General features: G+C 40.2%; 1 protein-coding gene across 3 annotated transcripts in view; it reads left to right on the forward strand.

Annotated features, from left to right (window-relative positions):
• SLC2A9 (solute carrier family 2 member 9) overlaps nt 1–24,206 on the forward strand; it is a 3,818,728-nt gene that overhangs the window by 531,397 nt on the left and 3,263,125 nt on the right. For 2 of the 3 annotated variants that reach the window (XM_044062594.1, XM_044062593.1), the window contains exon 2: nt 20,032–20,111. The exons of the other annotated variant lie outside the window; for it this stretch is intronic. In XM_044062594.1, the coding sequence (XP_043918529.1) occupies nt 20,052–20,111 (60 nt within the window). In that variant the 5' untranslated portion in view covers nt 20,032–20,051. The remainder of the gene's footprint in view (nt 1–20,031; nt 20,112–24,206) is intronic. 3 annotated transcript variants of the gene reach the window in all.

Consider the following 24,206-nt stretch of genomic DNA (forward strand, 5'->3'; position numbering starts at 1 on the left):
AGTTGTACTTTAAAGTAAACTGTTGTGGAGAAAAATTACTCCATTTAACTCAACTCATCTCATGCCTGTTAAACTAGGTCGACTTCTTTGAAACAGTCACCAAAGCCATGGATGAGGGGGAAGACTGTGCACATTGCCTACCATGACCTAGCCAAAGCCTTCAACACTATTCCCCACTCGGGCATAATAGATAAAGTCTCCCAGTTAGGCATCAACCCATATGTTACCAGATGGGTAGCTCATTGGCTCACTGATAGAACCCACTCAGTCAAACTAGGGGAAGCCACCTCTAGTAGTAGACCTGTAATAAATGGTGTAACCCAAATACTGGTCTTGGGGCCTACCATGACCTAGCAAAAGCCTTCAACACTATTCCCCACTCGGGCATAATAGATAAAGTCTCCCAGTTAGGCATCAACCCATATGTTACCAGATGGGTAGCTCATTGGCTCACTGATAGAACCCACTCAGTCAAACTAGGGGAAGCCACCTCTAGTAGTAGACCTGTAATAAATGGTGTAACCCAAGTACTGGTCTTGGGGCCTCTACTTTTTGGGATATACTTTTCTGAGGTGCAAGCCAAAAGCAGTGGTCTGTGGTTGGCCAAGTTTGCAGATGACTGCAACTAATGACTGGTGCTAGAAGCATGGCCTCAAACTGAATGCCAAGAAATGCATCCTTATCCCATTTGGGAAAAATGGAGTCTCCACTAATCACATTAATAACAATGTACTGAGCACAAATTAGTTGTGAGGGATTTGGGCACCCAGGTTGATAGCAACTTGACTTTTGACCACCATGTTGCCTCCATTGTATGGAAGGCTTTCTACATTGCCCACTTCATAAGTAAGGGTATTTCATCCAGGAACAAGGAGGTTATAACATCCCTGTACTCCTCACCTATCAGACCCATTATCGAGTACAATGCCCCCTTCTGCATGTACCGGCCAAGCATATGCAGCAGCTGGAGAGACCACAGAGGTTCCTGACCAGGAAAATCCAGGATCTCAAACACCTATCTTATACAGATAGGCTAAAAGCCCTATCCCTATACTCAGTCTTGTACTGACAGCTCAGAGGTGACCTGCATATGACATACAAGGCCATCTCAGACTCAGCCTTGATGGAGTTGCTGCATATCCGTATGTCAAACTCCACTTACGCAACCCACACACAAGGCCTCAACCTGTTCTGTGACATTAACACAACTTGTTGGCAGGATATATTTGTTTCCCAAAGACTCCCCCATCTATGGAATAGACTTCCTCTCCATGTCAAGCAGAGTACCTTTCTAGCCCTCATTCAGAGGAGCCTGGACAACTGCATGGGAAACAGAAAATACACTCCTGGGATCCCACCTGTGTCCCTGCTGGACAGGGGAAACAAGTGCTGACTTTGTGGAAACATAGGCAGATTTCTTGGTTAGGCTTATAAGGGCCTCTGGTCCAATAGCCTAGTATCATCCTATGAAGATATGAACCTACAATCCCTGATTAACTCAGTTATTTTACCAAAGCACATCCTTATTTCATATTTATACAGTGCTCATACATTTTAGAATCTCTCCAACAAAAAAGGTCTCTTTTTGCACTTTATTGCCTTCCTCATTGCAAAGTTTGCAAACTATAGTCTTGAAAAGGATTTTACTATGAATAATTCTCTCATCTTTAATTGAGATGCTATTAATATTAAACAAATCCTCAAGAAATTGGTAGCTCAAAACAACACTGTTACAGAGATCACACAACACAATCACACAACATACAGAGTGAATTCCTTCTAGGGTAAGTTATCATTTCCCCCTATTTGTACATATGCGTACTCTAATGTCACAGAGACTTAGAAAACAGGGAAAAGGTGAAAAACAAAAGTAAAGCTCACCTTCTCCCTCTTCGGTCACTCCACAAAACACAAACAATGTGGTGAATGAGCAGCCTAGGATGTTCCAAGACAGAGAATTATCAGTTAACAACCAACCCTATAATTTCAGTGTTCATTGACTTACTCTTCCAGAAAAAATTAGCTTTCCACTTTAAAGTTGCTTAAACATGTGTGAAATTAGTCTTCAGTTTGTTGTGTCAAAACTAACTGCATTCATACTTAAGTAAAATAAATAAATATATTGTCCCCAATAGAGAGAATTTACTCCTACCATTTAATTGCTAGTCAAACATTATAAATGTGTATGCATGTGGAAGTGCCGACACACATAAGCAGATATACCATCAAATGCATACTGACTTTATTCTTTGTTCAGTTGTCAGCTGAAGTGCCATTGCAGTAAGTGACGGATCTATTACAGTTCACCGAATTTACTTCACTACTGAAGGAACATTAAAACATTTTTGAATTATGCAAGGTATGTTCTACACCCTTTGCTTCTTGAACTTCCTTATATTTCTACAGATGGGCATTTATGTTCAGGACATAAGGCTGTACAATATCTATGTTTTCATGTACTTTACAATAATATGTCACAATGGAAACCCTTACCCTGCATAATGATGAGTAATATGGACATTAAGCACTGGGTCCACTTGAATAGAGACACAGAGTCTATCCTGGTTGCCTTTGTTTGTACCTCTGCACCTTTGTCTCCATATTATACCATCTGCAATACTGGCAAGCAAGATTCCAGAGGATTCAAGTCTTAATGCCATTATCTGGAAGCTTATACTTCTCAAGCTACTGGTGACATTATGGTAAAATAAAGCAGAATTGGATTACCTGTCCCATATGTGGCCCAGGGTGTAGCCATTCATTGTATCATTTCAGATGGTCCATTATAACCAGTAAGGCATATATTTTATGTGGAAGTAGGCACTATTGTTCCTGGTAATTGAACAGCTCAGTCTTCTTAGAAAATGATCTAGAGTTGTGATGGCTATGTTTACTATACTTCCAAGGAAAAGGAATTATTCAGTTTTGGAAACTGCACGTCTGTGCATTTGTAGAATCTTTGCTGTAACTGGTCATGTAAATATATTATTAAGATATAAGAGGGACTTTCAGTTTCTCACTTGAGGATGTGAATGCTGTGAATGATAGGCTCTGTGAATTTGAATAATAAATTATGCACTTTTACAAAGTAGTCTGGCACATGCAATTAAAATTCTATTTATTAAACAATTCTGTTTGCAGCATGTGGTAGTTATATGCCATCAAAGAAATCAACCAAGCAATGTTTGAATTTAGACCAGCTGTGATCTTTGGTGCTAGTAAGCATGGCTATGGAGAATGGGTTGCCAACTGCTACATCGGTTCTGTAATTGGAAACAAATGTTTCAAACCAAGGAAAGCAAGTGACTACTCTGCACATGTAGCTGACTACACCCAACTAGTGACATCAGTCCAGCAGCTTACCTTGTCTATTGGTTGTTTTCGGACTTCATTGCATTCTCAAGTGCAGGACATTAAAGAAATGGTGGCAGCAATGAGGGAGCACACTGGAAAACTCGAAGTGGTGCAATGCCTTTCACTGTTTTTGGAAGAATATGAGTACCAAATTTCATTTCTGCTGGCTTTTACCCAAACCTTAAATGAAAGAATTGATAATCAGGAAAACGGGAGGTGCAATAACCTATGCATTATTAGTCTGCAGGAGGGTATGGAGCAAAAGGACATGCTTTATTTTTTGCAGGCCTGGATACTTACCACATTGGGCCTTGACACTTCTACCAATGTGATATTGGAGAGGTTGCACAGGTCTGTCTCTCCTCCCCCTTCCTGGCATCTGATCCTCGACCTGTTGCAGTGCCTTTTTTATCCTTTCAGTAAAAAAGACAAAGTTCTTAAAGTGGCATGGGAGATAAAAGGGCATTCAATACCTAGGGAAGAAATTATGTTTTGATAATGAATATTCCAAACTTCAACAATTGGCTAAGCTTCTGGTGCCATACTAAAGGGATCCAGTATCTGTCTACCTGGGATGACATGGTCGACAGACCACAATGCTTTGCCAGAGATGGCCTGCACCTGTCACCCCTGGGATTCCGGATACTGGCTAAGGTTCTTGCTGCCCTTATAGTGCCTTTTTTAGGCAAGGTTCAAATGACAAATTCACCACAATAACAGGAACAGGCAAGCAACAACTGAGGGTGATGCTACTCAATGCTAGAAGTTTAAATCTCAAAATGCACTCACTTGAGGCACTCCTTAAAATGGAGAACATCGATATCTGTGCAGTGACTGAGACCTGGTTCAAGGCTCCAGAGAGCACCCCTGCATTTCCAGGCTATAACTCATACCACACTTTTCGGCCATGTAACCTGGACCGGAACACCAAAGGCGGAGGTGAGTCCATATTCATTAAGGATATCCACACCTCCAGGCTAGTTGCTCAGCATAATGCAGCCGAGGTTATCCAAGTGCAACTAACTCTGGGCAAAACTGCAATCCAAATTGTAGCTTGCTACAGATCACCCACCACGCCCCAGGATTCCCACTCCTCTTTTCTTTATGTACTGGAAAATAGTAAGGTTCAACCAAACACCCTAATAATGGGCAATTTCAACTACCCCACCATTAACTGGGAAAACTCATGTACCAACTCCTTCGCTCAATGCTTTCTGGAATTCATAAACTCCAATGCCCTGGATCAACTTATCCACACCCCCACCAGGGGCAACAATATCCTAGATCTAGTCATTACCAATATGAGTTACCAGTGTTCTACACCTGAAGTCAACGCCTCATTGGTCCGATCCGACCATAAGCTAATTACCCTAGATATCCACATCCTGCCTCCACCACCCATTAAGGAAACCATAGTAAAACATTTCTCCAAAGCCACCTTCATGCTTCTTAAGACAGAAGTGGTGAACTTCATGACACCCATGCAGATAAACAATACAGTTATGACTACTGAATCCTACACAATTGCACTTTATAAGAACTTACATGAGTGCATGGATCGTGCTATCCCAAACAGAACCAAGACGCTTTCCTCCAAAAAAAGGAAGCCAATCTGATGGTCCCTTGCCATAAACAAACTGTACAACAGAAGGAAGAAACTCTTGCAAAAGAGAGTAAAATCCCACGAGTGGAGGAGCTCCCTAGTCAGCCTCAGTAAGAAGCTGCGATCCCTGATAAAATCCTCCAAAGCTAGTTACGAAAGCAAAATCGCCACTGATTCTAAAGACAACCACAAAGCATTCTATAGCTATATCAAGAATCTCAATGGCAACACTCAGATCTGCTCTGAGTTACAGCACAATGGCACTAAATATACAGACCCAACTGATATTGCCAGCATCCTGGCAGATAGTTCAGTGCTAACTTTACCCCCCTCTCACCCCCTAAAGAGCCCATCTCTATACCTGAAGAATGCAAAGTTCCTGTAATCACGGCTGCACAGGTAAAAAACACACTCTCCAAAGCCAAGAACACAGCATCCGTGGGACCAGACAACATCCCAGGCTGCATTCTACACAAACTACAGAACGAACTAGCACCCCACCTAAGTATCATGTTCAATCATAGCCTTACCTCAGGCTTTGTGCCTGCTGAATGGTGCATAGCAACTGTTATCCCACTCCACAAGGGGGAGAGCCACCATGGACCCCGGGAACTACCACCCTATTACCCTGATGAGCCTGGTCTGCAAGGCCAGGGAACACATCATCATGGAACTTATAAACAAAGACATTGGTAATCTCCAAACTCTGGATCCCACCCAGTTCAAGTTTGTAAAAGGCAAATCATGTCTCCTAAACCTGATAGATTTCTTTGAAGCAGTCACCAAAGCTGTAGACAAGGGTAAGGTGGTTCACACAGCCTATCTAGATCTTGCCAAGGCTTTCGACACCATCTCCGACTCTGGAATTATAGATAAACTCACTAAACTAGGTATAAATCCCTATGTCACAAGATGGGTTGCCAACTGGCTCACTGAGAGAACCCACACTGTGAAAGTAGCAGACTCCAAATCCGACTTCAGACCAGTGACATGTGGAGTACCACAGGGTTCAGTCCTGGGTCCTCTCCTGTTTGGTATCTACTTCTCTGAAGTACAGGCTAACACAGAAGGTCTTTGGCTAACGAAGTTCGCAGATGACTGCAAACTAGGAGCCATAATCGAAACTCCTAACGATGTGGACATCCTACAAAAGGGCCTCACTGAGACAGATGCCTGGTGTCAAAGCCATGGCCTCAAGCTCAATGCCAAAAAGTGCATTGTCATGTCCTTTGGTAAAAACTCTATACCCATGAACTACAACACAGGCGGTAGTATACTTAACACTGAAAGTGTGATAAGAGACCTTGGGACTCAGGTGAACAGTAGTCTTCCTTTGATAATCACATCGCCACAGTAGTCAGGAAATCCTTCTACGTGGCATACCTCATCACAAAAGGCTTCTCATCCAGAAAAAAAAGAGGTCATTGTTCTCCTCTACTCATCACTCATTAGACCCATTATAGAGTACATCGCCCCTTTTGGTATGTACCTCACAAGACATCTACAACAACTGGAAAGGCCGCAGAAATACCTCACAAAGAGGATTACCGGCCTCAAACAGATGCCCTATGCAGACCATCTCAAACAATTCCAGCTTTACTCCGTCACATATCGCCTACTCAGAGGTGATCTCTGCCTAACATACAAAGCTATGTCAAACCCAGAGCTGTTGGACATGCTCCACTTAAAAAAATCCCAATCCCTCCAAGCTACACGCTCTAGGGACCTAAACCTTGTCACCACAATAAACAGAACATGCCGGAGGGATAGATTCCTGTCCCAGAGACTTCCCATACTCTGGAATAAGCTACCTATATATATCAAACAGAGCTACTCATAAGCACTCTTCAAGAAAAATCTTGATGATTGGATGGGAAATAGGAAATTCACCCCGGGGATCACCTCTGTGGCGCTGCTCGACAGTGGCACAGGAAAATAATTTTCTTTGGTGGCAAAAGCCAGGGTACCTTTTTGGCTGGGCTTGTATAGGGCCCCAGGGCCGATAGCCTAGTACCTACCTATGAACCAAACAAGTCTTGGTTAAAAGGAAAACTTGACCCCAACTGACTAAACAGCTATGTGAAAATGGGCATTACATTATCAGTCCTGTACCCAGCATGCCTGAAGGTTGTTTTGCCAGAAGGTGCACTTATATTTTCTCAAATGGAAGATGCTTCTGCATTTCTGAAGGATAAATTAACGCTGGATATTGTGGACACCATGGACTGGGCATGTAACCTTACAAATAAGGGCCAACCACAAAATGGAACATGAGTAGTTTTCTTTGTACCAAAGTGATCTAAAAGGACATCAGACATTCCAGATCTTGAATCAGTGTTAGCACCAACATGAGAAATTAACTTTCTTGGGGCCAGTTTTGAACACTATGTTATTGCTGATTCTTCATGGAGTAAATCAGCCTGGGATTATTTTCCATATTTTATCTTCATTACTGTGTTTATTTACATGAAGCATACAGACAGTTCATATTTCTTAGCTGTGTGTATGTCACAATCAGGGTAACTATTAAAGTGCACATAAAACAACTGGTTTTCTTTTTCATGTTACCAGAGCTCCATGGGCTTACCACTCATGCTAAGTGAGGTTGTGAATATGATCTCTTTTTGTTGACCTTCTAATAGTAGGGGAGGTATGGAATTTGCAGATGCTCCCATACCTAGGAAGTTCACATATTGATATATACATAGTTAATGTGCTAGTTCTGCTTTGCCCTTATTTATGAAAATTGTTTATTTCCTGAATGCATAGTACTTTAATATTAAATTTTGTCACCATTTCTTTAGTGATACTTACTTACAAAGTTTCATAGAGCTTGCGTAGTACACATTAATGTTTGCGCATCATTGCAGGTCAGCAGTTTTTCAATGAAGGGAGATGTATAAAATTTACTGGCTTGCTGATGGGGATGAGATGAAGTAACTTAAAGAGTCCTTATGAAAGTGTTGGGTATAAATGTTAATTGAATTCATTTCCCCATCAAACTGTTCAGATTACTTACCACGATTAAGTCTAAACCCCCTGATATTTTGGTATTTCAAGAAACCCATTAAACTGAGCAAGAACATGCTAAGCTCAGTATGTGGGAATATACTCCAGTGATTTTTTTCAGCACTTGTTTTGGAAAAGCTGGGGAGTTGTCATTTTGATTAACAACATATTTCAGCTATGCTTGTTTTGGTCACTTTTTACATACTTTTGCCCTGGTTGGAGTAATCCTCCACTGTGATCATAGAATATTTGCCCTGGTTGGAGTTATCTTCCGCTATGGTCATAGGATATTTATCCTGGTTGGAGTAATCTTCCACTATGGTCATAGTATATTTACCATTATAAACATGCACCTCTTCCAGCTATTGGGCTTAGACCAGCTGGGCTATTTTTCCAATATGTTGAGAATAAGGTGAGGAGGGGCACTTGCCTTAGTGGGTAATTTTATTTGCATTATATTGGATTTAGACTCTTTGTCTGCCATATTTCTGCACTGGCCAAATTCTTGCATAGCTGAGCATTACCTTATTCCTTATTAGACCTTGGACAGGTTCAGATGCATGGTACATCTTCCTTTAGTCACCATTATATGCACTTTGGCACATCGAGTAGTATCAACAGGATACATTTAGGTACAATATTTTTACCCTATATTGGAGTTTGCAGTGGAACCATGCTTGTACTCAGACCATAAGGCACTCATTTGTAACCTTCCTCGTGATCATGTTCTGTACTTAAGTGTTGGAGGCTACCTCCCAAATATAGCAGGAGGCAGGATTTTTCTACTATTCTGTCAGCCTATACCTAGGAATTTATGACAGCCCATGTGAGATAAGAATGTCTTGTAGATATACAGTGGTATACTTTTAAGAGTTTTATACATGCAAGACTCCATACTTGGGCATATGGTCTATGGATCTTGGCATCAATAACTAAATGCCCTACAGGAAGAGTATAAGCAATTTCAATTTGTCATATCCAGCTGGGCTCTCCTCTTATTTTAGGTACTCCCTGGTGAATATCAAGACTAAAATATAGGATATTGTTGATGAAAAGACAGAAATTGTTGGATTGATTGTGCCTACAATGTTATGAAATGTCCCTGCATGTTTATTCTAGGCTCACTAAGGTGATGCAAATTAAAAGCTAATCAATTTTTTCTCTTAATCTTTGCTGGCAGCAGATGGTGTGGAGATGCTGTAACAATCCAAGGCATTCTGGATAAATACAGGCAATATTATTAAGGTTTATACGCAGAATCTGAGACACCAACTATAAGTATTTCTAAGTTGAATAAAATATATTTTATGCTGCAACCCTTATTAAAAAAACAGCATGGGCTGTGCTTGCCTATTTAAAAAAAAACTGAATTATTCACCTCAATCAGAAGATTAAAGGCAAATAAGGTCCCTAGTGGAAACAGTTTGCCTTCAGAGGTCTACAAGCATCTTCCTTCTCCTGCTTTTGGGCTAATTTGGTAAACAGACTACTTGATTCCACTGTCTTGTAAGCAGTCACTTTTATTACCATTGCCAAAATTGGGGAAGGACCCTACACAACCAAGTAGTTATAGATCAGTTTCATTATAGGATGTGGACTTTAAACTATTGGCAATGCGACTCACTAAATTACTTCTCTTCCTCATACATCCTGACCAGGTAGGTGTTGTTTTAGGGAGAACAGCAAGACATAATATTCTACAAGCTTCCCAATGGCTTGCAAGAGGCCAGCGACTGACATATTCACAAGGTATGCTGTCTGCAAATGCAGAAAGCACTTTTTCTAATGTCTAATGGTCATATCTTTTCGCAGTTTTGAAACACTTCCGTTTTCCTTTTCAATTTACTGAAGCTGTAAAATAAATTTATCAAGGTAGTACAGCAGTGGTCTGTTGAGGTCTTTGTATTTCTTCTCCCTGGCTATCTCAAAGGCAGTCTGGCAGGGATGTCCTCTGATCCTTTTATTATTTATCATTGCATTAGAACCCTTAGCTGTAGCATTAAGGGCTACATTTCAGAGCATGGAGTGAAAGATTCAGTCTGCTCATCGTACTGGTGAATTAGTGTTACTTGCTGATGACTTACTACTGATTTTGGCTGATCCCGACTGAGTTCTATGACGTTGCTGGAGATTCTACAGGAATGGCAACAATGCATGAGATGCAAAGTTAATATATCAAAGTTTGTTAATATGTCAAGTACTACTTACTGTCTTATTACAAATTCAACCTCCAATTAATTTATTTTTAATCTCCCTGCATTCAAATATCTAGGTATTCATTTGTATTTTAGTCCATCTGTTGGTAGGGATTTAAATTGCCATATCAACTGTAATCTACTCTTGAACCACCTTCAGGATTTGTTAAAATGAAATCTGCTCTTTGAATTGAGACTGACACTTGTACAGATGATCTTCTGTCCTAAGTTACTGTATATCTTACAGGGAATTCTTATATGAGTACCATTTAGATGCCTGTGCAAGTGGGGCAAACAAATATTAACCTTTTTATGGTCTCCATATGCTACTCCTGGCCAATATTCTATATATTATGTACCAAACCAGTGGGGAGGAATATGACTCCCTAGCTTGGCGCTGTAGCATGAAGTGGTTATGGTGCAGTAAGTGGTTGGTATTTACCATATGAGTCCTAACTATTCCTTTATTTAATCAAATGGCAGATGTATTCCTGTCCATTCATCAGTCAAAAATATATCAATCTCTAGAACTTAAAGGTTCAAGTAAGTTAGTGCTGCTCTCTGCAATTTTTAGTAGTTATCATACCAAGATATCAACAATTGGTTCCTCACAATACCTAAATATGATATATCTTAGCATCTGTTCCACTCTTAATTATATAGATCATACAGGAACCCTTGCCTTACTGCTATCTGCTTTTAAGATTTTACTTGTGTTTCTATATTTGAAAGATTCTTTCCTCTTATTGTTGGGTGGAGAGAGGCATATGTCTTGAAATCCTTTCTAAGATTTTCTCAGAATTTGACTTGCCCTCCACACATTATTTGCATTACTTGCAATTAACATTCTTAATCCAGGATAAAACTCACTACCAGATGCTGGAAGACTGTCTTCTTACCTTTTTTGTTACCTTATAGTCAATAGTACCCTATTTCCAACAGGTACCAACAGGAATATTTCTTCCATCTATCCACAACTTATATTATTGTACATATAAGCAGGTGTCTATTATAAAGAGAGTGGTGCAACATAAAAAAAATGGCTTATATGTTCCACAATCCCCATAAATCAACCTCCTCTCCTAAGTGGAGGATCTATGTGTGGAAATTCTTTTTAAATTATTGTGGTCCCTGTGGACCTAATTTGCACCTGCCTGGCCCCAGTGTCCCACATCCATGCCTGGTCTACCAGTCATCCCCTACCCCCTCAGGCATTCTTCTGTGCGATTGGTGCTGGTCATAGATCTTAAGGGCATTCTGGGGGATCATCTATCTGTGCTTACTTCTACGTGAAGTTATTTTATATGTTCTACCCTCTTTCCCTGCCCCCATACTCATTAATTATGTCCAAGGACAACTTTCTTCTTTGGAACATGCTTCTCGTTAGGGAGTGTCTCCAACGAGCACCCTTCCCCCAGAATGGGCATGCCTATCCTTCCTGTAGCTCCATCAGTGGCCCAAACTGCTAATCAAACCCGAGTCAGCTGGGCCTTATACATGGCTTTAACCATTTATGCCACTGGAGTGGCTGCATGGATTGTTCTTAACCTCAGGCAAGTCTGATAAAATATTTCCTTCTGCAACCCCACTATGTTGGAGATGTAATGGTCCTGAAGTGGAAGCTAATAGGTGCACATTCTCTGAAAATGCCCATTAATTAAGCCTTATTGGACTACATTTTGAGAGAAAATAGAACCCCAACTTCAGATATACATTTATAGAAAAGCTGACTTAGTTATTTATGCGTATACCATGGGATGAAAGACATAACAAGTAGTTTGTATATTTCCAATGCCAAGTTATTACCAGTTTGGCAGCTAATGCAAACTCCCAAATCCTCCCTAGGTTTGAGTGTGCTGGCAGTGCTCTTGCAAGGGAAAGAAGTTTGATTCACACAGATATGAGCTAAACTGCTGGCTATGTTTGCATTCTCACAGTTATGAAGGTATGATTTGATCTTTTTACTAGTTATGGTTCAAATATAAATTAAATGCTATAGTTTAAGTTGATACTAGGCAGCTCCCATTATACAATCTATTATGGATGTAACGACCTTTTTTAATTGCTTAGTTCATAATTAATTGAATTTTCTTCTTTATGAAAATGATGAACACAACCACTTTTCAAGTCTGTTTCTTTTTTCTCTTTTCCGCATTACATTATAGTAATTCATTTATATTGTATGGTACAAATATATATTAATTTGTTACAGAAATATCCTATATTCATTTAAATAAGATTGTATTAAGTATCTTTAAATTTGTAACTAATGTATTACATGTATATGTTTGTGTGTGTGTGTGTGTGTGTGTGTGTGTGTGTGTGTGTGTGTGTGTGTGTGTGTGTGTGTGTGTGTGTGTGTATGTGCTTTAGGTTTACAATATAAATTTGATTAAATTATAATGTGTAAATCAGGATATACTTTAGGCAATTATTTTCACGTATCTTCATGTTAAATCTTTTTTTGCAAAAATCTTAGGAAATAAAAAGATGCAACAAAACAATGGCCTAACAGATTAAATATTTATTTGACTAATTAGCTTAGACCTTGAAAACGTAATTAAAATAAAATATTGGCTAGCACACTCCCCCTAATGTTATTTTGGTCATTGTTTAATTAGCTTAAATCTTGAGCAACATAATTAAATGATAAATATTGGCGTAAAAGATTCATCCCTTAACATGTCCAAGAAAAAGGTATACTGACTTCCACTATTGTACATTCATACAGCTAGTCTATTATTTAGGTGGCATAGCTATCTGTAAGTGAAACATTTATTTCAGCTGAGTTGGGAGGTGGTGCTACCCCTGCTCACCTACACCCTTTTAGCCTGAGGCATATGCACCCCCCAGCCTCTTTTAAACACTGACTAAAGCATAAACATTGCGCTTTAACAAAAAAAGAACCTAATGCAGGACAAACCTTACACTGGTCTTTCTTGCCATGCGGTGCCTGAAGCAGAAGCAGTTCGCAAGTGTCAGTCGGCTGACTCCTGAAATTTTTGTTTTCGGGTTTCCGAACCAAATTCTTCAACTAAACTTAAGTACCCCGTTGGGGAAACTTTTTCTTGCTCTAAACCAATGTCAGTAAAAGTCAGTAATTGTATTTCTTGTGGAAAGCAAAAACCTCATCAAGATTTTCATTCGTACTGCATTCCTTACCTAGGCCCTGACCACGACATACCTCGCTGTCAGTTTTGTGCCTTATTTAAACAACAAACTATTCGTCATCATATACCCATACCTTAGTTGGATAGAAGGAAGTTTCTCTGTTCACCTGTGAGAGAGGGGAGTTTTGAGCAGCCTATCTGTCCCTGGAGGAGTTGTTCCAGCCCAGAAGTTAGTAGTTTATTGGCCATTTTAGGCTAATTTCTATCTCTTTCATTTCCCTACTATACAAACTGTGTTTGTACGGTTTTACGCACTGGGCAGTGCCGGTTAGCTACTGTTAAATTATTCCTGGCTCCACTAAGTCTCCTCTTCAGTTTTTCCCTTGAAACTAGTCTAACTCTCAACCTAAGCACTCAAAAAGCATCTTACAGCCCAGCACTTGCTCAGACCTAATAGCAAGCACTAATATACCCTGACACTGATTGCCCAGCAGGGCAAGGCTCTTTATTCACCCCTCACCAACCAAGCGACTAAGCAGCTCACCCTACTATTCAGGCATGATAAAAGGGCAACTTCAGATGCACTCCCCAGTCCAGCTGGTGAATCTGGGTATCCTGAGGCAATGTTACAACTGCCTCATGTACGCAGACAACCCTCTCCTTCTACAACAAAACACTAACATATGCGAGAGATGCAATTATACAGCCAAATTGGAAGCTAAGCTGTCTCCACCCAAGACTGGAACAGACAGTCAAGAGGAGAAGGTTAACTCTTGCACCACAACTCCAGCCACACACAGACCTACTAAAAGCACTGGCAAAAAATACACATAAATACACAAAATCATACGTGGAGGCTCTAAATAAAAGCCTGCAAAAGCATCAGAGACCTCCAAAGCAGACACCCAAACAACCTGCACTTCCCGTCACAAACCAGACAACACATAAAACACAAAATCAGTGTGCCACATAATCACAGCCGTTAAGGCAAAATAACATACCTAACACACTAGTAATAGGTGGCTCTATAGTCAGGCACACTGATGTACCACTCACTAGGCCGGACAAGCAGATGGTTACTGTTAGCTGCCTGTTGGGAGCCAGAATCCGCCACATAACACAAGCACTCAGGTCACACCAGAACAAGTACAAATATGCCTCTGTCATTGTTTATGTTAGTGTGAATGACCTAAGACGTACCTCCCTGGACTACATGAAAAGAGACATGGAAGAGCTATCTGATCATGTAGCCCAGGCTGGTATGAACCTGACCCTGAGTAGCATCCTGCCCTCACCAAGAATGATACCTCAGTATAAAATAAAAATGATCAATTTCAACAATTTGCTAAGCTTCTGGTGTCATTCAAAGGGGATCCAGTGTCTGTCAGCCTGGGATGACATGCTCGACAAGCTGTGTTGCTTCGCAAGAGATGGCTTGCACCTGTCACCCCTAGGCTTTCAAATACTGGCCAAGGTTCTTGCTGCCCCCATAGTGCCTTTTTTAGGCAAGGCTCAAAAGTCAAACCCACCTCTGTAAACAGCACAATTAACAAAAAAGTGAGGGTTATGCTACTCAATGCCAGGAGTTTAAATCTTAAAATGCATGCGCTCGAAGCACTCCTCAGTATGGACAACGTCGACATCTGTGCAGTAACTGAAACCTGGTTCAAGGCTCCAGAGAGCACCCCAGCACTACCAGGCTACAACTCATCCCACAAATTTCGGCCACAGAACACAGACCGAAACACAAAAGGAGGGGGTGTATCCATAGTCATCAAGGATACCCACACCTCCAGGTTAGTGGCACAGCATGATACCTCTGAGATCATCCATGTGCAACTAACATCTGGCAAATCTGCAATGCAAATTGTGGCCTGCTACAGATCACCCTCCATGACCCAGGACCACTACTCCACCTTTCTGGAGACACTGGAAAACATGAAGGTCCTACCAAACACCCTGATATTGGCTGATTTCAATTACCCTACCATTCACTGGGAAAACTAATCGAGTACAAATTCCCAGGTCCAGCGCTTCCTAAAATTCATCAACTCAAATGCCCTGAATCAGCTGGTAAACTCCCCTACCAGAGGTGAAACCATATTGGACCTGGTCATCACCAACATGGGTGACAGATGTTCCACACTGGAGGTCAACCCGTCACTGGTTAGATCAGACCATAAACTAATCACTCTGGATGTCCACACCCCCCCACCACCCACAGCTAAGGATACTGCAGTAAAATACTTTTTTAAAGCAAACTTCACCTTACTTATGACAGAGGTGGTAAGTTTCACAGCCCCCACACTAAAGGATAATGCTGCCCAAGATGCAGAAACCTTTACAAATGCACTCTATGAGCACCTACAAGGATGCATGGATAATGCTATCCCTAGTAAAACCAAGACTCACTCTAAGAGAAAGAAACCATTTTGGTGGACCCATGCAATAAACAGGCTATACAATAGAAGAGGAAACTGGTTCAGAAAAAAAGCAAATCCCAAGAAGGAAAGACATCCCTGATCAGTATCAGTAAGAAACTGAGGTCCCTCATGAAATCATCCAAGGCTAACTTCAAAAGAAAAATAGCTAAGGATTCAAAAGATAACCACAAAGCCTTCTTTAGCTATGTTAAGAATCTAAGTGGCAGATATGCACTGAACTAGTGCAAAATAGCACAAAATATACTGAACCTACTGATATTGCCAACATCCTGGCAGATAGATTCAGTGCAAACCCCCCCCCCCTCACCTCCAAAAGGGCCCACAACAATACCAGAAAAGTGTAGTGTCCAAAAAATCACAGACGCACAGGTGAAAACAGCCCTTTCAAAAGCCAAAAACACAGCATCAATGGGACCAGATGGTGCCCCAGGCTGCGTCTTGCACGAACTACAGAACGAACTAACCCCCTACCTAAACAAGCTGTTCAGCCTCAGCCTCTCCACAGGCTACGTGCCCATAGAATGGTGCACAGCAACGGTTATTCCTCTCCACAAAGGAGGGGTCACAACTGACCCTGGTAACTATCGCTCCATAAGCCTGACTAGCCTGGTCTGCAAGGCTATGGAGTGCATCATCATGGAACTCATTAACTAAGACATTGGGAACCTCCAAACACTTGACCCGACCCAGTTCGGCTTTGTTAAGGGCAGATCATGTCTACTAAACCTGGTTGACATCTTCGAGACAGTCACCAAGGCCGTACACAAAGGAAAGGTGGTTCACACAGCCTACCTTGACCTCGCCAAGGCTTTCGACACCATTCCCCACTCAGGTATTACAGAAAAAGTCACTAGCCTGAACATAAACCCCTACGTCACAAAATGGGTTGCCAACTGGCTTATAGACAGAACTCACATGGTAAGAATAGTGGGCTCCAGGACTGACTCTAAACCAGTCACAAGTGGTGTCCCACAAGGCTTGGTCCTGGGACCCCTACTGTTTGGCTTATACTTCTCAGAAGTACTGGCAAACACAGGAGGACTATGGCTAATCAAGTTCACCGATGACTGCAAACTGGGAGCCATAATTGACTCTCCGGCTGATACGGACATCCTCCAAAAGGGCCTTACCGAGACGGACACCTGGTGTCAAAGTCATGACCTCAAGCTAAATGCCAAAAAAATGCATAGTCATCCCATTTGGGAAAAACAAAACATCCACGAATTACCACAGAGGTGGCAGCCCCCTTAATACAAAAGAGGTAATAAGAGATCTTGGGACCCAGGTAGATAGTAATCTCTCCTTTGACAATCATATTGCCAATGTAGTTAGGAAATCCTTCTATGTGGTCCATCTAATTACTAAAGGGTTCACATCTAGAAATAAAGAGGTTATAGTGCCCCTCTACTCATCACTCATTAGACCCATCATAGAGTACAATGCCCCATTTGGGATGTACCTCACAAGACACTTAAAACAGCTGGAAAGGCTACAAAAGTACCTCGCCAAGAGGATTACTGGTTTCAAACATATGTCCTATGCAGCCCGACTCAGTGGCATATCGCTTACTCAGAGGTGATCTCTGCCTGACTTACAAAGCCATGTCCAACTCAGAATTGATGGACATGCTCCACCTAAAGAAATCCAAGTCACTGCGAGCCACGCTCTCTAGTGAGTTAAACCTCGCCATAACAATAAATAGAACATGCTGGAGGGATAGATTCCTGTCACAGAGACTCCCCAAGCTTTGGAACAAAATTCCAGATTACATCAGGCAGAGCCCCTCACTAACACTCTTCAAGAGAAACCTTGACAAGTGGATGGGTAACAGATAATGCACCCCTGGGATAACTTCATTGGCTCTGCTTGACATAGGATCAGTTAATTAATCAATGGGACGGCGAAAGCCGACACACTCTGGCTAAGTTTATAAATGCCCTCAGGCAGATAGCCTAGTACCTACCTATGAACCTATGAACCTAAACATTCTGGCAGAGTGTACTCCCAGATATGTCTGACTCCATGGAAATTTTTGTGCCCACCTGTAGAATGATGGACCCTTCAATAGTTCTGGTTGTCCTTTTTTGTAAAATTCAAATCTTTGCAGGATTATCGCTACACGGTGTTGGGACAAACTTTTCAGGGTTTGAGACATTGCTCTTGCAAACTGTGTTCCTTAGGAGGAAAGTCAGTATAAGCAGGAACTAGAATGACTGAAGCTATTTTCGGGATACAAAGCTGGCCATAATGCAAATACTAAACCCAGATGATCAGTGGATAAACTAAATGGTCAGTTTATCTGGCTCAGCCTTCAGTTTTGTTCTAGTTTTTATGTTAATGAATTGCTTTATCAAATTACCCTGATTTGATAGTTGCAGCTGCCTCATGTCTTACTTTGATAGTCTGAGAGGAATTCAGAAATGTTATTTAGTAGTGCGCACCAGGTGTATTGTACTCGGTAACCATTTTGGATTCAGAGACAGCCCTACCATAGTGCATTAGCACACAGATGTGTAGCAGTGCAGTGGTCTGTCTCTGCCGCAATGCTAAATGGTAATAAGGTCTTTTAGGGGAAAGGCATGTGCTAATTAGCCATGTGTACTCCACAAGAAATACCTGCAGTAAGCCATTCACTTGACTGTGTAAAATAACATGTCTGCTCTCGGCCATTCATGTTAATAAGCAGACTCAAAAGCTTCTGTTCACCCATTATGGTAGAGATAACAGCCAGGAAGTTTAGCTGAGAGTGAGTGTTCTGTTTGTGTTTGTGTGAAGCCGCATGTGTGAGTGTATGTGTGAGTATGTGTGTCTGCCTGGGAGATTGCTGTAGGAGAGTTAGTTAGGGAATACATAGGGTAGATGTGTGTGTGTGTGTGTGTGTGTGTGTGTGTGTGTGTGTGTGTGTGTGTGTGTGTGTGTGTGTGTGAGTTGGTTGTGTGTAGGTGTGTGGGAGAGTAAATGAGAACAGTGCCTGTGCAATGCGATGCATGGCCTGCCACCTGCTAGTGTTAACTACCCTTGGAAAGTGCTGACTATAACTAGCTGTAGTTAACATCAGTTCAGAAACATGATGTTATTAGTCAATAATGGCTTATGTGCCTCTGAATCACATTTCCCACATTGTGGAAAAAGCACCTTTTTGCAGCAGCTCTTTATTGGGTTCTTTCTCGATCCCTGGATGTATTTTCTGAATTTTAAAGTAACTGCCACAATTTCACATAAGTAATTGGCAGGAAAAAAAGTTTTTTTTTGCATCTGGAAAGAGCTACTTTGTAAATGATATATGGGTAATTTAGTTAATTTTGCTAGTTAGTTGATCTAGTAACTAATCAGCTAACTGAATAAACCATTTTTGTTTAAAAATCATTTCCAAGTTCTGAGACTTGGCTAAGTACCAACATCTTCTGTTTAACTCACATGTGACATTGAATATTATATTTATATAGAAAGACAAGAGTTTTTATTTTTTATTTATTAATTTTTTTTTACCACAGATGCTTGAGTGCCAGTTTTTCCTCTAGGTTATTTTGCTGTTAAATCAAGCTGTTGTGTTAAATCAGGCAATATGCGTTAGAGCATGAAAAAGTGTAATATACAATATGCACTCTGGGTGGCAGTGCAACCAAGCATTTCAGAAGCTAAAGCTACTTCCTAAGAGATGGCTAGTGCTTTGTAAGTTTCTGTAAGTGCCTTTCAAAAAGATGAGGGGTTTTAGTGCCATGATATTAAAACAGCAGGTGCCAATCCAGCTCTGAAATCCGACATATATGACAACTGTAATAGAAAAATACATGCCACAGTTTGTTAGAGCAAAATACATTTTACCCAGTATTAAAGATCACCATATTATTAATAAAATCACGGTAGTTTAAATTTATATGCTAGAATCTGCAGAGAGATGTGATTTATTTAAATAGATTTCAGAGTATTTACTTGGATTATGGTAGCACGACCTAATAAATGCCTTCGATAATGTTATGTATATCTTTCTTTAAATAATAGTTGGAACCGGATCTGTTTCCAGCTGCTTAAGCAGAATAACTCCTTAATAATATGATGCAAATTTGGGCACAGAGCTTGTGACAGGTGACATGCACCTAAATTTTGCATAACACCCTTTAAAGCATTGGATTAAAATTGTCAAAAGTACAGGGAAAAATAACCTACATCTATGATAATCATTTGTGTCTCTGTGGCATTAATTTATGCTTTCATTGATCAGGTGGGCAGATAAAATATGCACTCCATTGCTACTGAAAGAAAATAAGTACTACTACATTAAAAAGTAACAGATTTATGTTCTCTTCTTTTGACAGAATAATTACAGCAAAATTAAATGGAAATCACTGACAAAAAAGCTGAGGAGATTAAAGACCAAAGTATGGAAAAGAAACAAGTCAGTGCTTTTCAAAATTAATCTAAAACTCATGATTTCCATTTGTATTCCTTGCATTGCTTCTGTGGTGGCATGAACAGAAGGTGTTTTTCATTAAAATGTTCAAAATGGCAGAAGGAGTGTAAGTTAATTATGTTATCTGGTGGTGTTTGAGTTCATTCAGCCTTATGCCTGACCCAAGCAAGTAGGATAAATGTCAAAATACAGTTGCATAACTACTTCCCAGTCCAAGAATGTGATGAAAATAAGAAGATTGTCACTGCAGTGTGGGTGAACAACATATTGATGGACATAAAACTTTCTGAAACTCCTTGATAATAATATAGAATGTGTTTAGAAGTGGACAGTTTGTGAAAATAGCGAAATGTATATTCAAAGTTACAGCACTGGGTTTAGCAGCCAAGCAGGCCTCAAATTAATGTTGGCTTCATCAGGTCACGCGTGCTAAAAGGTGCATCAGTAACCCATGAGATTCTAAAACTTCATATGCAGTAGCAATAGAAATGTTTTCTATTTTAAGTTCCTCTACAAAGTCATCTGAAACAATTTATTTAGAAATGTTAGATTAGGTACATGTGGGCATTTTCCATGCTACAACAGTGAATTCATGTCTTATAAATTGTGTGTTAAATACTTTTGAGAGCTTTGATTGCCCCATTGGTGAATTAAGAAAGTCATCATAAAATGCAGTATGCAAATATATTTGCTTTGCTTTGTGTTTTATATCATCTAAAAAGAAAGCTTTTGCTGATCCTAACAAAATGTAATTTACAGTGATTGGTAGTGAGCAGTCGTTACGGGTAAATTCCCAGTTGAATAAACAGAGTTAAAAGTTTGAAATATTCTTCAAGATAAAAAAATGCCACACAATGCTATGTGTTTTTAGATTAGGAAACAAATGAGTTGCATAAGAACAGCATCTATGTACAGAATTGTTAAATTTTACTATGCAGGTAATTTTGCATAGTTCCAATTTTTGCATGCATATGTTCTAATCTGTAAATCTGGAAAATAAAAAAATGTTACTTGTGATTAGTTAATAAAGATGTACATAATCTTTTTTGATGTGCTGTATTTTTTATTTAAATATTTCTAGCAGGTAGGTGGAATGACCACAACGCCCTTTTCAGCCATGACCTGGCATGGGGTGAGGGACTCTCTCAGGAACAGTGAAATGAAAACACGTAGAATACAGTTTGAATGCAGAATAATATGACAACATTAAGTACAACAGTAATGAGAAAATGTATTTGAGTTTAGGACACAGATGGCTATTATTCTGAACTGAATTACTCTGGTCATATTTAAATATCCATTACACTGTAGGTAGTCTTGCTAAAGGCCCTTTTCAGTTGGTGTCAAAAGAAAACAACAGATAAATTACAACAAAATATTACAGCCATGCTAAAACATTTCCTCATTCACTTTTTGTACTGCACATTGTCAGTTCTGAAAGTGCATTTTTCACCTTATTTATAAAAAGATAACATGCCTATCATGAGACTGTTTTTTGAATCAAACAATTAATATGGTTTCAGGTAAATTAAAGTCCAGTCTCTGTACAGTGTTCACATATTCAAAAGGTAGACTATTACCTCAACCACTAAATGGAACAAACTAGGAACAAGGGCACAGACAGGTATTTACCATATAAACCACACTATGTTTTTTAAAAAATAATTATTCAATTTGTGCTGTGAGATTTTCTAGAATGTATATTTTAAGAAAAGTCCTAACAGTTTAACCATTTTATTTTTATTTTATTTTACATTTGTTGACCGGGATAGTCCGACTGGATGCATGTCCATTTTCAGCGGAGGCCCGGGGAGAAAAGCTCCAAGGGTAAGCAGATACAGCATTACATAATACCAGCATTACATATTACAAACAGACTATTTACAGAGATTACATAAGTAAGCAAGTTAAACAAGTTCCACAGGTTACAGTTAATCCTGAGCACAAGTCAGGATTAAATTAAATTACACAGTAAACTGGTTAACAGATTTTTACACATTCTAGAGAGAGTTAGCCAAGCTTGATACATTGACATAGCCAGTTAAGTGACAACTGTTGTTTGAGTCTAGTTTTAAATTGACCTAAGGTGGAAAGTAAGGTAATATCAGCTGGAAGAGAGTATGAGGATCTACTTACAGAGTTTGCAAAGAGAGAATCACCGGCTGTGTTATTAATTTTGCTAGTCTGAATTAGTAGTTTGTTAGAGGATCGAAGCGGTGTAGGATTGTTATAGGGGGTGATAATATTTTTAAGTGCAGGAGTATTGTCCGGATTATAGAGGATTTTATAGGCCATAATCAGTTGGTTATACTGGATTAGGCTGGGTAGTTCAAGCCACCCAAGCTGATTTAGATTGATGCAATGATGTGTCCTAAAAGGCAGCCCAGTGGCAAACCTGGCAATGTGGTTGTAGCAAACTGAGAGTTTGTTAAGGACAGTCTTGTTTAAATTCAGGAGTAGAGGGGATGCATACAGAAGGGTTGAAAGAAGATGAGAGCGAGCTATGGCAATTTTAGCTGGAGGGGTTAGGAAGGCTTTTATTCTGTAAAGTGACCCTAGTTTTTTATTGATGGTTTTGATAGTTTGGTTAACATGTAGGTCAAATTTTAGATTATTGTCTATGATGACAACTAATAGTTTTGTAGATGGGTCAGGGGAGATTATTGTGCCATCATTTGATTGCTTTATTTCATTCACTTACACATTTTGCTAAATGTTTTTTTTTTCTTGCTTTTTTTTTTTTGTTACAGTTCCCCCTCAGACCATTAAACCCTCCCTCTGGCTGCTGTTGATGCTCCATTTGTTTTGCCAGTGGCTAGAGTACCTCAGGCCTTTTGTTCTTTGTAGTGTGAAGGGGAAGCATGCATGGAGCAGTGCCATCATATGTGTGACTAGACTAGGTGTCTTACAGCCACTAGAGTCCCCGCTGCTCAAATTCCTCTAACTCACAGCCAGGGGCTTATAATCTGTTACCCCATTCACCCAACTGGTCGAGCAGCTGCTCAAACTTGAAAATGAGTTTAGTGAAGCAGCTGCTGCAACAGTTGGATGTCATCAAGGTCTCATCATGGGCCAGGTAAGTAGAAAAATGGAAACTGGTAGGAGGACTTAAACTTTAGGGGGGGGAGGGAAATTTTAAATTTAGTCAGTGATTTGGAGTGGGTGAGGGAGATTTTAGGTTAAAGGAGTGAAAGGAAATAGGTGCAGGGTTAGTGAGGGGAGAGAAATTGTAGGTTTAGGGAGCGATCAGCAGTAAGCATATGATTATGGTTAGGGAGGGGGATTTTAGGTTTTGTTTATTGCCATTATATGTTTTAGAATTCAAAATATTTTTTTTTAAACATAACTGATTAAATACATTTGACTCAACTGCTATAAGACAGACCTGCCCCTGTGGTGCAGAGGGAAGAGTGGCATCAACGCTGGGGGGGAGCAAGGCTGGAAGGGGAGGAGTGAAGGGATGTGGCCTACTCATCTGTTCTGGGGTATGGGATAGATTTTCACCCACTTGGGGGCACCCTGGACACTGCAGCTTCCACAAAGAAAACCAGGACACCCAGTGCATGAGTCACACTGGAAAGTCAGTGTTACATGGAGGGAATGCATCTTGCATCGTGAGGGGACATACTCATTGGACAGTGCATTGCTAGCCCCTCTCTGACCGCTCACCAAGTGCATGCAGTCAGGGTAGGGAGAAAACTAGAACATTCTCAAACTACCCCTGATGATAACCCCTTCTGATTGACCTTTGCCTTGCAGTGACAAAGACTGGCAAACAACATGCCATAAAACTGAACTATTTTAGAAGCTGCAATGCTCTGACACTCCAAAGAAGTGATTTATCTTGAAAAAAGTATGAAAAATAACACCTGCAATTTTCGTTTATTTATGTTTATTTACTGAAGTGTCCATTTGGGCAGAGTTCATTTTCACTACAGGCCCGAGGATAAAATTGCCAATAGTATTCTTTGATCATGGCATAGATGAAAACAGTGTATGTATATTACTTTTTTGTACTAGGCCTCAGAAAAGTAAGGTAATGCACACGAAAACATGTTCCTTTTTTGCACACATTAGTCT

The sequence above is a fragment of the Protopterus annectens genome, chromosome 2.part1 (genome assembly GCF_019279795.1).
Source record: "Protopterus annectens isolate FY-2018-M chromosome 2.part1, PAN1.0, whole genome shotgun sequence".
NCBI classification, from domain to species: domain Eukaryota; kingdom Metazoa; phylum Chordata; order Ceratodontiformes; family Protopteridae; genus Protopterus; species Protopterus annectens.